This window comes from Arachis ipaensis, chromosome B10, assembly GCF_000816755.2.
Source record: "Arachis ipaensis cultivar K30076 chromosome B10, Araip1.1, whole genome shotgun sequence".
Taxonomy (NCBI): Eukaryota; Viridiplantae; Streptophyta; class Magnoliopsida; order Fabales; family Fabaceae; genus Arachis; species Arachis ipaensis.
Genome location: NC_029794.2, coordinates 74,066,123 through 74,081,380, shown reverse-complemented (window position 1 = coordinate 74,081,380; position 15,258 = coordinate 74,066,123). Strand labels below are relative to the sequence as shown.

The window sequence follows — 15,258 nt, the reverse complement described above, 5'->3', positions numbered from 1 at the left end:
TGATGCTTGTTCTGGGCATTCAACGCCCAGATGCAGCATGTTTCAGGCTTTGAACGCCAGTTCTATGCTTGTTTCTGGCGTTCAGCGCCAGCTCCATGCTCTTTCTGGCGTTGAACGCCAGCCAGATGCTCCTTACTGGCGTTTAAACGCCAGTCTCCAGGGTGTCCAGGGTGTGATTTTTCTTCTGCTATTTTTGATTCTGTTTTTAATTTTTGTATTTATTTTGTGACTCCACATGATCATGAAACATGAAAGAACCTAATAAAACATGAAAGAACAATAAAAATAAAGATAAAATTAGATAAATAAAAATTGGGTTGCCTCCCAACAAGCGCTTCTTTAATGTCAATAGCTTGACAGTGGGCTCTCATGGAGCCACACAGGTGATCAGGTCAATTTTATAGACTCCCAACACCAAACTTAGAGTTTGGATATGGGAGTTCAACACCAAACTTAGAGTTTGGCTGAGGCCTCCCAACACCAAACTTAGAGTTTGACTGTGGGGGTTTTAGTTGACTCTGTACTGAGAGAAGCTTTCTATGCTTCCTCTCCATTGTTATAGAAGGAGATTCTTGAGTTTTAAACACAAGGTTGTCCTCATTCAGTTGAAGGATCAATTCTCCTCTGTCTACATCAATCACAGCTCTTGCTGTGGCTAGGAAGGGTCTTCCAAGGATGATGGATTCATCCTTATCCTTCCTAGTGTCTAGGATTATGAAATCAGCAGGGATGTAAAGGCCTGCAACCTTTACTAGCACGTCCTCTACTTGTCCATAAGCTTGTTTTATTGAGTTGTCTGCCATCTCTAATGAGATTCTGGCAGCTTGCACCTCAAAGATTCTCAGTTTCTCCATTACAAAGAGTGGCATGAGGTTTATCCCTGACCCAAGGTCACACAAAGCTTTCTCAAAGGTCATGGTGCCTTTGGTACAAGGTATTAAGAACTTTCCAGGATCCTGTTTCTTCTGAGGCAATGTCAGTTGATCCAGATCACTCAGTTCATTGATGAGCAAGGGAGGTTTATCTTCCCAAGTCTCATTACCAAATAATTTGGCATTCAGCCTCATGATTGCACCAAGGTACTTCGCAACTTACTCTTCAGTAACATCCTCATTCTCTTCAGAAGAAGAATACTCATCAGAGCTCATGAAGGGCATAAGGAGGTTCAATAGAATCTCTATGGTCTCTAGATGAGCCTCAGAGTCTTTTGGTTTCTCAAAGGGAAACTCCTTGTTGATCACTGGACGTCCCAGGAGGTCTTCCTTACTGGGATTCACGTCCTCTTCCTCCCTTGTAGGTTCGGCCATATTGGTTATATCAATGGCCTTGCACTCTCTCTTTGGATTCTCTTCTGTATTGCTTGGGAGAGTACTAGGAGGTGTTTCAGTGATTTTCTTACTCAGCTGGCCCATTTGTGCCTCCAAATTTCTTATGGAGGACCTTGTTTCACTCATGAAACTTAGAGTGGCCTTGGACAGATCAGAGACTAAGTTTGCTAAATTATAGGTATTTTATTCAGAATTCTCTGTCTGTTGCTGAGAAGATGATGGAAAAGGCTTGCTATTGCTGAGTCTGTTTCTTCCACCATTATTAAAGCCTTGTTGAGGCTTTTGTTGATCCTTTCATGAGAAATTTGGATGATTTCTCCATGATGAATTATAGGTGTTTCCATAAGGTTCACCCATGTAATTTACCTCTACTATTGTAGGGTTTTCAGGATCATAAGCTTCTTCTTCAGAAGATGCCTCTTTAGTACTGTTGGATGCATTTTGCCATCCATTCAGACTTTGGGAAATCATGTTGACTTGCTGAGTCAACACTTTGTTCTGAGCCAATATGGCATTCAGAGCATCAATTTCAAGAACTTCCTTCTTCTGAGGCATCCCATTACTTACAGGATTCCTCTCAGAAGTGTACATGAACTGGTTATTAGCAACCATGTCAATGAGTTCTTGAGCTTCTGCAGGCGTTTTCTTTAGGTAAATGGATCCACCTGCAGAATGGTCCAGTGACATCTTGGAGAACTCAGACAGACCATAATAGAATATATCCAGAATGGTCCATTCTGAAAGCATGTCAGGAAGACACCTTTTGGTCATCTGCTTGTATCTTTCCCAAGCTTCATAGAGAGATTCACCATCTTTTTGCTTGAAGGTCTGAACATCCACTCTAAGCTTGCTCAGCTTTTGAGGGGGAAAGAACTTAGCCAAGAAGGCTGTGACCAGCTTATCCCAAGAGTTCAGGCTATCTTTAGGTTGTGAGTCCAACCATGTTATAGCTCTGTCTCTTACAGCAAAAGGGAAAAGCATGAGCCTGTAGACTTCAGGATCTACTCCATTACTCTTAACTGTCTCACAGATCTACAGGAACTCAGTTAAAAACTGGTAGGGATCTTCTGATGGAAGTCAATGGAATTTGCAGTTCTGTTGCATTAGAGCAACTAATTGAGGTTTCAGCTCAAAATTGTTTGCTCCAATGGTGGGGATTGAGATGCTTCTTCCATCAAACTTGGAAGTAGGTGTAGTATAATCACTACGCATCCTCCTTGCATTATTATTATTTTCGGCTGCCATCTCCTCTTCTTGTTCGAAAATTTCAGTAAGGTTATCTCTGGATTGTTGTAATTTAGCTTCTCTTAGTTTTCTCTTCAGAGTCCTTTCAGGTTCTGGATCAACTTCAACAAGAATGCCCTTTTCCTTGTCCCTGCTCATATGAAAGAGAAGAGAACAAGAAAAGAAGAGGAATCCTCTATGTTACAGTAAAGAGGTTCCTTATTGTTAGTAGAAGAAGAAAGGGAATAAGAGTGAAGAAGAATGGATAATCCAAACACAAGGGTGAGGATAGGAGCAGAGATATGAGATGAAAAGAAGTGTTAGTAGATGAATAAATAAATAGAAGGAGATGAGAGGTGAGAGAATTTCAAAAATTAATTAAAATAAAAATTAAATTTAAAGTTAAATTTCGAAAATTAAAGTTTCAAATTAAATTAAAAATTAAAATTTAAATCAATTAGTTAATTAAAAAGGAATTTTGAAAAAAAGAGGGATGGATTTTCAAAAATTAAAGGTAGAAAGTTAGTTGGGCAGTTTTGAAAAAGATAAGAATCAAACAAAAAGTTAAGTGGTTAAGAGATTTTGAAAATCAAATTTTGGAAAGATAAGATTGAAATTTGAAAAAGATGTGATTGAAACAAAAAGATAAGATTGATTGAAAAAGATTTGAAAGTCAAATTTTGAAAAGATAGGAAGTTAGAAAAGATTTTAAATTTGATTTCGAAAAAGATATGATTGAAATTTATTTTGAAAAAGGTTTGAAAATTAAAGTTGATTACTTGACTAACAAGAAACAAAAATATTTGATTTTAAAATTTAAAGATTGAACCTTTCTTATTAGGCAAGTAACAAACTTTATATTTTTGAATTAATCACATTAATTGTTAGTAATATTTTCGAAAATTATGAGATAGAATTAAGAAAAAGATTTTTGAAAAATATTTTTATAATTTTTGAAAATAAATAAGAAAAAAATGAAAAAGATTTGATTTTTGAAAAAGATTTTGAAAAAGATAGGATTTTCAAATTGAAAATTTGATTTGACTCATAAGAAACAACTAAATTTTAAAAAGTTTTGAAAAAGTCAACTCAAATTTTCGAAAAATTATGGGTGAAAAAGGGAAAGATATTTTTTTTTTATTTTTGAATTTTTTATGATGAAAGAAAAAAACACAAAATTGACACAAAACATAGAAATTATGAATCAAAACAACTAATGCATGCAAGAACACTTTGAATGTCAAGATGAACACCAAGAACACTTTGAAGATCAAGATGAACATCAAGACTTATTTTTGAAAATTTTTAAGAAAAGAAAAACATGCAAGACACCAAACTTAAAATTTTGTATTCTTTAGACATTAATAATTCAAGAATGCATATGATAAATAAGGAAAGACACAAAACAAGAAAATATGAAGATCAAACAAGAAGACTGGCCAAGAACAACTTGAAGATCATGAAGAACACTATGAATGCATGAATTTTCGAAAAATGCATAAATTTTTAGAAAAAATGCAATTGACACCAAACTTAAAAATTGATACAAGACTCAAACAAGAAAGACATAAAATTATTTTTGATTTTATGATTTTATTAAATTTTTTTGGTATTTTTTTTCAAAAATTTATTTGGGAAAATGAAAAAGAAGAAAAATTTTTTGTATTTTTCGAAAATAAGAAATAAAAAGCTTAAAATTAAAATAAAACTACCTAATCTGAGCAATAAGATGAATCCTCAGTTGTCCAAACTCGAACAATCCCCGGCAACGGCGCCAAAAACTTGGTGTGCGAAATCGTGATCTTTACTTCCTTGGTAACGGTGCTAAAAACTTCATACGCACGTTCATATTCTTAATTTTGTTTCACAACTTGATACAACTAACTAGCAAGTGCATTGGGTCGTCCAAGTAATAAACCTTACGTGAGTAAGGGTCGATCCCACGGAGATTGTCGGTATGAAGCAAGCTATGGTCACCTTGTAAATCTCAGTCAGGCGGATTCAACTGATTTTATGAATTGATAAGTAAAAGATAAATAAAATATAAAATAGGATAGTGGTACTTATGTAATTCATTGGTGAGAATTTTAGATAAGCGTATAGAGATGCTTTCGTTCCTCTGAACCTCTGCTTTCCTGCTGTCTTCATCCAATCAATCCTACTCCTTTCCATGGAAAGCTGTATATTGGGCATCACCGTTGTCAGTGGCTATATCCCATCCACTCTATGAAAATGGTCTGATGCGCTGTCACTGCATGGCTAATCATCTGGAGGTTCTCGATCATACTGGAATAGGATTCACCATCCTTTTGCGTCTGTCACTACGCCCAGCACTCGCGAGTTTGAAGCTCGTCACAGCTATCCCTTCCCGATACCACGAAGATTCTGATTAAGAAATCCAAGAGATACTCATTCAATCAAAGGTAGAACGAAAGTGGTTGTCAGGCACACGTTCATAGGGAATGATGATGAGTGTCACGTTCATCACATTCATGTTGAAGTGCGAATGAATATCTTAGAAGCGGAATAAGTTGAATTGAATAGAAAAACAGTAGTACTTTGTATTAATTCATGAGGAACAGCAGAGCTCCACACCTTAATCTATGGAGTGTAGAAACTCTACCGTTTGAAAATACGTAAGTGATAATGGTCCAGGCATGGCCGAATGGCCAGTCCCCATGAAAGTCTAAGATAGCATAAAACTAATCAAAGATCCCTTACAAAGATAGCATAAAGTCTTATTTATACTAAACTAGTTACTAGGGTTTACAGAAATGAGTAAATGATTCAGAAATCCACTTCCGGGGCCCACTTGGTGTGTGCTTGGGCTGAACTTGAAGTTTACACGTGGAGAGGTCATTCTTGGAGTTGAACGCCAGTTTGTAACGTGTTTCTGGCGTTGAACTCCACTTTGCAACTTGTTTCTGGCGCTGAACGCCAGACTGCAACATGGAATTGACGTTCAACGCCAGTTTGCGTCATCTAAACTTGGGCAAAGTATAGACTATTATATATTGCTGGAAAACCCTGAATGTCTACTTTCCAACGCAATCAGAAGCACACCATTTGGAGTTCTGTAGCTCCAGAAAATCCACTCTGAGTGTAGGGAGGTCAGAATCCAACAGCATCTGCAGTCCTCTTCAACCTCTGAATCTGATTTTTGCTCAGGTCCCTCAATTTCAGCCAGCAAGTATATGAAATCATAGAAAAATACACAATCTCATAGTAAAGTCCAGAAATGTGATTTTTAATTAAAAACTAATAAAAATATACTAAAAACTAACTAAATCATACTGAAAACTATGTAAAAATAATGCCAAAAAGCGTATAAATTATCCGCTCATCACAAGCCTTTTTCATTTGTTTTCATTAGGTTTCATACACTTTCTTGAGAAATAAGTAAGTATTTGGATGAGAATTTCATGCATCTCTTTATTAAATCAAACATGGTTAATTATGCGTATTTTCATGAGATTTATGCAAGATTTACTTGATAATATGAATGATGCAGAAACTTTGTGATTATAGCAAGACTTTGATGCATTTGTTTGGTTGATGATAGGTGGAAAGAAGCAAAGGAAGAGCAAGGAAGAGAAGAAGGAAGCAACGTTGGTGGCCAAAGTTGGCACACCAACGTTGCCCTAAATGTTGAGGGTAGAGGACTATGCAACGTTGGTGGCCAAAGTTGGCTCACCAACGTTGCTAGGCAACGTTCCAAAGGGCTAAAATGCAACGTTGGTGGCCAAAGTTGGCTCACGAACGTTGCTAGCAACATTCTGAAAATATGGTGCCAACGTTGGAGGAACGTTGGTGAACCAATGTTACCCCCAACGTCCTCGATAAGTATCAAAAGTTGGAGCTGGAAGAGTTGCCTTGTGTGCGTAGGCACAACGTTGTTTGCATATGCACAAGAAGAAAAATTGTAAGTGTGCGCACGCACAAGGCAATGTGCGTACGCACAAGGGTGCAACGTTGGAGGAAACGTTGGTGAACCAACGTTAACCCCAACGCCTGCGATAAGAATTTCAAATCTGGAGTTGGAAAATTTGCAACGACGCGTACACGTGAAAGCGAATTTTAGGCAGTCTCGCAAACCCTTGAGCGACGCACACACGCGACAAATGCTGTTTTGACGCGTACGCATGGGCGACGCGCACGCGTGGATGAACGAACGTTGGTGCACCAACGTTGAGTCAAATGTTAGTGGCAACGCTCAATCCTTTTTCAAGGTACCGTTTGACTCAACGTTTTCCTATAAACGTTGATCACCAACGTTGATACCAGCTCCATTATAATTGGGCACCCATGCAAGCATGAACGTTAGTTTGCCAATGTCCCTCCTCAACGTCACTAAGAGCCACTTTAAATTGCTTCAAAGAGGCCAAAGCCCACATCCAAAGACTTGAAGACTGAATGAAGAAAGTGTATAAATAGCATAGAGTTTAAGTTAGAAAGAAGGCTAGGAAGTAGGGGATCCTAATTGGGTAACCCTGAATACATTTTCTTTGTACTTTTCTTTTAGTAGATGTACTTTCTTTTCTTTTTCCTTTTCTGTTGAAATTGAGCTATGAACAACTAAACCCCTTTTTCATTGGGTTAGGGAGCTCTATTGTAATTCAATGGATCAATCATAGTTTTCATTCTTCTTCTTCTTTCCTTTCTCTTTGATTTACTTGAAAGCTTTTGATCTTCAACCAATTGGATAACTATCTTGGAAGAGAAGTTGCTCATACATGGATTTTTTCTGAACCTTGGAAGTGGAATGAGGAAATCAGGCTAGAAATGCTTTCTCATATTGGACCGGATTGGGGGTTGGATGGATATAGTGACATATAATCCTACCAATACTTTGATTTGGAAAAATATATGGTATAATCAGTGATCGTACTTCATCTCTTCCCATGAGCAATTAGATCAAGGAATTGGGCAATTGTTCAAGCTTTGAGAGATTGAATTGCCAAGGAAGTGGGATTCAATCACCTAAGATTGCCAAGAGATCAATGAGTTGCATGGATTGAGGAAGAGATGAGAATGAACTTGATTCGGAGAATACAATATCTCCTAAGCCCAATGAACCTCCCATTTCTGATCTTCCCATTCTTTACATTCTACTATTTACATTTATGCTATTCAACCCACTCCCATTTAAATTTGTGCAAGTTTAATTTCGTACAATTACTTTCTGCAATTTACATTCAGCTCTTTTTCCTTCAATCATTTACATTTCTTGCAATTTACATTTCCTTCCATTTTAATTTCTGCAAATCCCATTTCAAATCTGCTCAGTTCAACTAGAACACTCCTCTAATTAAAGTTGCTCAACAAATCAATCCCTGTGGGATTCGACCTCACTCTACTATGAGTTTTTACTTGACGACATTTGGTATACTTGCCGAAGAAAATTTGTAGCAATACAGATTTTCGTGCATCGGTGGGTGATGCGTGCACGTCACTGGCGAATCTCCTTCTCACGCGTACGCGTACATGATGCATGCGCGTGGCCTTTAATTCAGCAAATCCTCATTTCTTCATGAATTCTCCATTTTTGCATGCTTTTTCTTCATTCCTTCAACCCAATCTTTGCCTTCTAATCCTAAAATCACTTAACACATATATCAAGGCATCAAATGGAATTAAAGTGAATTAAATTTATCAATTCTTGGGCCTAAAAAGCATGTTTTTACTTTAAAGCATAAATTAGGAGAAATTCACAAAACCATGCTATTTCAATGAATAAATGTGAGATAAGTTGATAAAATCCCCTTAATCTAACACAAGATAACCACAAAATTAAGATTTATCACCAAGACCACAATCTTCATTCCAATTCAGTAACCTTTTCAAATGCTATGAATGAATGTGTCGCTCCAAAATCAAATAAATCATTTAAAACGTTACTAGCTACTTCACTATTATGTCTAATCAAGGTCTCAGATCCCTCGGCACTTGCTGCAGAAGTAGGGAACACTTTCTCTGGTTGCTGTATCCTACCAGCCTCATACTTCTTCTTTTCTAGACAATTCCTGACTAGGTGCCCGGGTCGTCCACAAAAGTAACACACTCGTGATCCTACTCTACATAGGACTCCAAGATAATATTTCCCGTACCTTTGACAACTTAGCTCATTTTGTTGTTGCTTTCCGAACCTTCTCCCTTGGTTACCAGTGTTATTTGGTCCTTTGAAGTTGTTCTGTCCTTGATTCTGTAGTGGAACAAAGCCTCCACACTTAAAGTTTCGGCCCCTAGGTGCAAAGTTCCTGCCTTGGTTTCTCTGGAAGGATCCCCTGTGATCTCCTTTCTCTAGCATAGCCTTCCTCGCATAATCCTCAGCCACCCTACTTTTGTTCACTAACTCAGAGAAAGTTCTTATTTCCATAAGACTTACAGTGCTCAGAATGTTGCTTTGTAGTCCTCCTTCATATTTGATACATTTCTGTTCCTCGAAGTCTTTTGGAGCGCTCTGACAGATTCGAGAGAACTGGCACAATTCCTTAAATTTGTTCGTATACTCAGCCACTGACATTGCACCTCGCTTCAGCTACAGTAATTCAAGTTTCTTAGCCGTTCAGACTGAATTTGGAAAGTATTTGTTGTAGAATTCAGCCTGAAAGGCATCCCAAGGTATAGGATTATCGCCCTGCTGCAGAAGGCATTGTATTGCCTACCACCAATGCAGTGCTTCCCCCATAAGCTGATAAGTTGCGAATTCAACGCATTGATCTTTAGGCACCAATTATGCTTGTAATGCTCCCTCCATCGCCTGAAACCAGTTATCGACTTCAGTCGGATTAGTAGTCCCTCTGAATATCGATGGATTGACCTTCAAAAAGGTTGCCAGTGACATTGGGCCTTGATTTCCATTTACGCCATTACCATTGTTCACCTGTCGCCCAAGTGCTTCTACAGTGGCCTGCATCGCAGCAACCATATTCTCCAAAGCAGCCATGAAGTTAACCGGGTTATTCCTATTTGTCTTGGGTTCCTCATTACTAGTTTGACCTCTTCCTTGACCACAACCGCATCCACGAGGCGCCATCTGGTTCCTATACACACCAAACAACCGATATCAATGTAATCAGTCTCAATATCATAAGTCTAGTGCTTCAAAGTCCCAAATGCATGCTCATGAATGTTTATGCGATATATATCAGTTAGATATCCTAATAGCACATAGACACATATACAGAGTATGCACAGAAGCATAGTCAGCCCGCCCTCAGGCTCCACAGGAGCGAACTACTCCGATACCATAATGTAACACCCTACCATACAGAGCTTTACGCTTAAGTCGTAAAACAGAGGTGGTGTGGTATTTCGACCTTTGAATTTTGCGAGTTTGCTTTACCTATCCTTCAAGGCTCCTTGTGTATTACATTCTTTCAATTATTTACATTCTTTCAATTATTTATAATTGAAAGAATGTAATACACAAGGAGCCTTGAAGGATAGGTAAAGCAAACTCACAAAATTCAAAGCGCAATGCTCATGAACAATGTTTACTTGCATACGAAGAAAGCTTAGGTACATAAATATACAAGAAGAGTAGAGAGTCAAGGAGGCAAATATTCAATCTCTAAACTTAGCCTAGGAAGCTAAGGCTGGCCAGAGAATAGTTACATACATACATATAAAGATCTACAGCCTAAAATACACAACAGAAACCTTAGTTCTCCATAAACCTCTATGAGGTACAAAAGTAAAACAAGTCTATAGGAGAGTTCTATACATATGGACATATATAAACAGTACAAAACATAATGTCGCAAAAGATCCACTTCCCTGTGGAGACTCCAGACGCCTAGTGAGGTGCCTCACGACCTGCATCTGAAAATACAAATATCCGTATGGACTGAGAACTGGGGGTTCTGAGCATGGTAATGGTGCCACATACATAAGATATAAGATCTTGGGAATGCCAGAGGTAATCCTAGAACTCCGATACTAAGATTATAAAACTTAAGAACTTAAAACAGAAACCATAAACAAGGGTGGTTTTCTAAGGATTCCTAAACTTAACTAAAACTTTAACCTAACCCTCCATTATCTACTTTCCTCCAAAATCTCCAACTCCAGTGGAACCGCATAGACAAGCAAGCAGACAATGACATATACAATTAGAATACATGTAATGCTGATAGCATGTATAATAATTAAACATATTAAATTCACATAGGCATTCCAACCAGAGCACAAGCAAGCAATTTAAACATATTGATGAGCGGATATTTTATACGCTTTTTGGCATAGTTTTCATATAGTTTTTAGCGTATTTTATTTAGTTTTTATTAAGTTTTTATAGGTTTTAGTGTTAAATTCACATTTTTTGGATTCCACTTTGAGTTTGTGTGTTTTGTACCATTTCAGGTATTTTTTGGCTAAATTTGAGGAACTGAGCAAAAGTCTGATTCAGAGACAGAGAAAGCACTGCAGATGCTGTCCAGATCTGACCTCTTTGCACTCGGAAGAGATTTTCTGGAGCTACAGAAGTCCAAATGGAGCGTTCTCAATAGCTATGGAAATCTGACTTCTAGAGATTTCCGGCAATGTATAATAGTCCATATTTTGTTTCGGACTAGAAGGCCCAAAACTGGCGTCCAACGCCAGCTCCCTGCTCTCATTCTGGCATCCAAACGCCCAGAGAGGACCTCCCTGCCGGCGTTCCATGCCCTAGAGACCTCATAGCACATGGATATCATCAAAGCTCAGCCCAAACACTCACCAAGTGGGCCCCAGAAGTAGATTTTAGCACCAAAAAGACTGTTTTACCCTTACTAGTCATTGTTTAGTATTTAAGGGATTTTATTCATGTTATTTGGAGACTTTTACTTCACTTTTACCATCATACACGTTTATCATCGTATTTTACCTCAATATGAGTTTCTAAACCTCCTAGGTTGAGGGGAGGAACCCTGCTGAGTCCTATGAATTAATAAAAGTATTACTATTTCTTCTCTGATCCGTTTTTGATATGTCTCTAAGATGTATATCCGATCTTCATCGTGGTGAATAGGATGATCTGAAAAATTAGCTCTGTTCATCACATTAAGACAAATGTGCCTGACAAACACCCACGTCTACTTGGGTTTGTGTGAATACGTGACTGGAAAGCACGAGCCAACAGCTATGTTTATACATCTCTCAGACGGTTAATCCACAACTTCGTTGAGGACTTCTCGAGATACCAGTTCAGCCGATTTCCGGGGAGATTAAGGCCTCCGTGGTATAGGCGAGAATCCTAAGAAGCACCATCCTCTGATCCAGAAGATTCGACCTTGTCTGTGACGTTTTGAGTAGGATCGCCAAGAGAATAGACTACTAAGTGCTTCACCCTTCGTTAGATTGGATGACCACGGCCAATGGCGTTCAATCTGTAGCAGAGGAGATCAATGACCACAGCCCATGGCGTTGATCACATATAACCTGCCATAGAAGAAGATCATTCACAAGTAGAGAAGACAGTAGTACAAGAGTTAATTCAGAAAAGCAAAACAACTGCAATCCTTAACTCTATTCCTCTCACTGATTTAATCCAATTGGTTTTATCCCTTTCAACTCAATTCTTTAACTTTATTACAATTTGGTATTCCTTTCACAATCAACAACTCTTTTTGATCTGCTAGACTAAGACCTGCAGGATAACTATAGATTGCTTCAAACCACAATCCTCGTAGGATCGACCCTGACTCGCTCAGGTATTACTTGGACAACCCAGTGCACTTGCTGGTACAGCAGTACTAAGGTGTGGGGATCGTACGCACCATGTTTTTGGCGCCGTTGCGAGGATTGTTGAGTTTGGACAAACTGAAGGATTATCTTGCTCCCTAGATCAGGTAAAATTATTTTATTTTCTTTTCTTTATCATTCCTAATTGAGTCTTTTAATTTTTGTTTTCTTCTTCAAAATTTTCGAAAAATTAAAAACATTTTTCAAAAATATTTTTTATTTTCTTTGTTTAATCTTTGTTCTTTGTTTGAGTCTTGTGTTCTTGTTGAGTCTCTTATTTTTATTTTCTTCTTCTCTATTTTTCAAAAATTTCAAAAAGCTTTTAAAAAATATCCTTATTTTCTTTGCTTAATTTGTGTTATTGGTTAGAGTCTTGAGTTTATATTCTTGGTAAAGTTTTGCTTCTTTGAGTCTCTGTATTTATTAACTACAGCAACTTTTGATTTTTTTAGTATCTTGATGCATGAGAATCTTTCATATCTTTTCCTAGTGAATTTACATTTAATTTGTTGAGTTTAATCAAGAACTAATTATCTTTTAGCCACTATGGTTGCTACTTTGAATCTTGTGCAATTCTGTTTATTTTAGGTAGCATTCGGCTAGATTTGATGGAGTTTCTGTAGCATAAGAATTAAAAGAGATGACCAGCGAGGAGCGATGTGTACAGACACCTGACGCGTGCGCGTGACTTGAAGATTTGCTCAGCGATGCATGCATGATGCATTCACATATTTGCTATTTTAACTAGTTAGTTAAGTTGGTTTTAGCTTAATTTCATTTATTATTACTAGAATAAACAAGCAATTTTGTGAGTTTTCTCTACATGCATTCATAAACCAAGAACTAGGTGAAATTTGGCATACTTCATGCAAATGAATTAAGAAGTTTATAAACAAGTTGATTTGAGTGATGATCTTGAAATTCATTGCATAAGATGGCAAAACTTTGAGGAAGATTGTTTGGTTTATGTTAGATGATGAAGAAAGAAGCTTGAAACAGAGCAAGGAAAGAAGCTTGAAACAGAGCAAGGAAGGAAGCTTGAAACAGAGCCACCAAGTGAGGATCGAGGGCGTTGCCAGGCAGGGAATGAACTGGCGTGTTCCCTAGCAACGCCCATAACAACGCCCATAACATAGAATTTTGGCTAGAAGAGCTCACTAGCACGTTGGAGAGGGCGTGTTTCTTGGCAACGCCAGCAACAACGCTGGCCACTTCAAGCACCCTTAGAGAAGGCTCGAGAGCGTGCCCAGTGAGGAATGAACTGGCGTGTTCATCAACAACGCCAGCAACAATGCTGGTCCCTACAAGGTGGCTATGGAAAATGACCTTGGACGTTGCCAACATGAAGTTGAATGTGCGTGTTCCTTGGCAATGCAAGGCCAAGAAATTGAGCCAAGAAGAGCTCGAAGGTGTTGTTGCCTTGGAGTTAAAGTAGCATGTTCATCAACAATGCCAGCAACAATGCCAAGGCTAAGAACTTGGGCCAGGGGAGGATTGGGCGTTGTCATGGGCGTGTTTGACAATAACTTCAACAACAACTCCAACCAAGACAGCCTAACATCACCTCCTTCTAGGATGAATAACTTGAGTTACAGAGATCCAACTTGAGTGCTTCCAATTGCATTGGAAAGCTGACATTCAAAGCTTTCCAACGATATATAATAGTCCATAGTGAAGCATGAAATGGAAGCTCGAATCAGAGTCATCTTTAGGCCCCAAAAACAAGGAAATGAGGTTGAAATTCAAGGCTAAAATGGCCAAGGCTAAAATGGCCTGGCGTGTTCCTTGGCAACTCCATCAACAATGCCAGGCCAAGAAATTTGGGCTAGAAGAGTTGTTGAGGGCGTTATTGGTGGCGTGTTTGGCAAAAATGCCCAACTAAGGCAGCCTGACCTTACCCTCTTCAATGGAGCATAACTTGAGCTAGAAAGGTCCAAATGAGGTGATTCCAGTTGCATTGGAAAGTACACATCAAGAGCTTTCCAATGATATATAATAGTTTATCTTAAAGCAAAGGATTAAAGCTCAAAGTTTAGGCAAAATCAAGCATAAAAAGTGAAGAACAAGCAAGTGTTTGGCAACAACTTGGGCAACAACGCCCAAGCACCATGTCCCACTCCCAGGAAAATGCCTTGCACGTTGCCAACGTGCACCAAGGCTGGCGTTATTGGCAAACACGCCAGGCCATTGGGCCAGAGCAATGAAAATGAGTCCTGTTTCTTCTGTTTGACAAGAATTCTTTCATGAAGCAAAATCAACTAGAGCAAGGCCCAAATTGCTAACCCAAAAGGAGAATTTCAAGGAGTTTTAGAAATAGTATAAATAGAGAATAGTTTTGTACTTTAGGGGAGCTTGGACACTTTACTTTTACACTTAGACTTTTTCTGTTTTCACTGCTTCTCAACCATCTTCTATTTTGTTTTCTTTTGGAAATTTTGAATTTGAGTTTTCAAGAACTTCTTCTTCATTCCTCAATATTTTTCACTACTCAATTTTAATGTTTACTTTTGCATTTGTTGTTGAATTTAGAGCTATGATTCACTAAACCCCATTTTCATTAGGGGGAGGAGCTCTGCTCATTTGAATGGGTTGATAACTTTTCTTTTTCTTCTCAATTCAAGTGGTTCATCTAAGAGGAAACTCTTGTTCTTCACAGATTTAATCGCCATCGAGAGAGGGATTGAATCTATATGAATTATGTGGTGAACTTGAGAAAGGAGCTACATAATTCAGTTTAGAGTTCATCCTTTCATGATTTCTTTGATCAATACACTTTGGGTTGGTATGTGAGATGTAACCTCCCTTAGTTGAGATTCTGGAAGTTGTGTGGCTTGGATTAGAAATTGAACTTCATCTCTTCTCATGAACAATTAGATCACGAGAGTGGCAATTGGTTGTGTTGAGAGAAATTGAGTTACCAAGAGATTGGGACTCAATTACCCACAATTTGCCATGGATCTATACCCATGATTGAGAAGGAATT

At 38.2% G+C, this 15,258-nt stretch overlaps 1 protein-coding gene across 1 annotated transcript; it reads right to left on the bottom strand.

The window, feature by feature from the left end:
• Positions 8,371-9,588, bottom strand: LOC107620694. Its single transcript, XM_016322823.1, has 2 exons — positions 9,313-9,588; positions 8,371-9,090 (listed from the first exon to the last, which is right to left on the bottom strand). Exons 1-2 carry the CDS (start codon positions 9,586-9,588, stop codon positions 8,371-8,373), a joined length of 996 nt encoding a protein of 331 aa, XP_016178309.1.

Excerpts from the sequence above, each read along its gene's own strand:
- LOC107620694 (XM_016322823.1), bottom strand. The coding sequence starts at position 9,588 with ATGGCGCCTCGTGGATGCGGTTGTGGTCAAGGAAGAGGTCAAACTAGT. Across the intron at positions 9,091-9,312 it reads AAGTCGATAACTGGTTTCAG|CTGAAGCGAGGTGCAATGTC; the intron begins GCGATGGAGGGA and ends GAATTACTGTAG.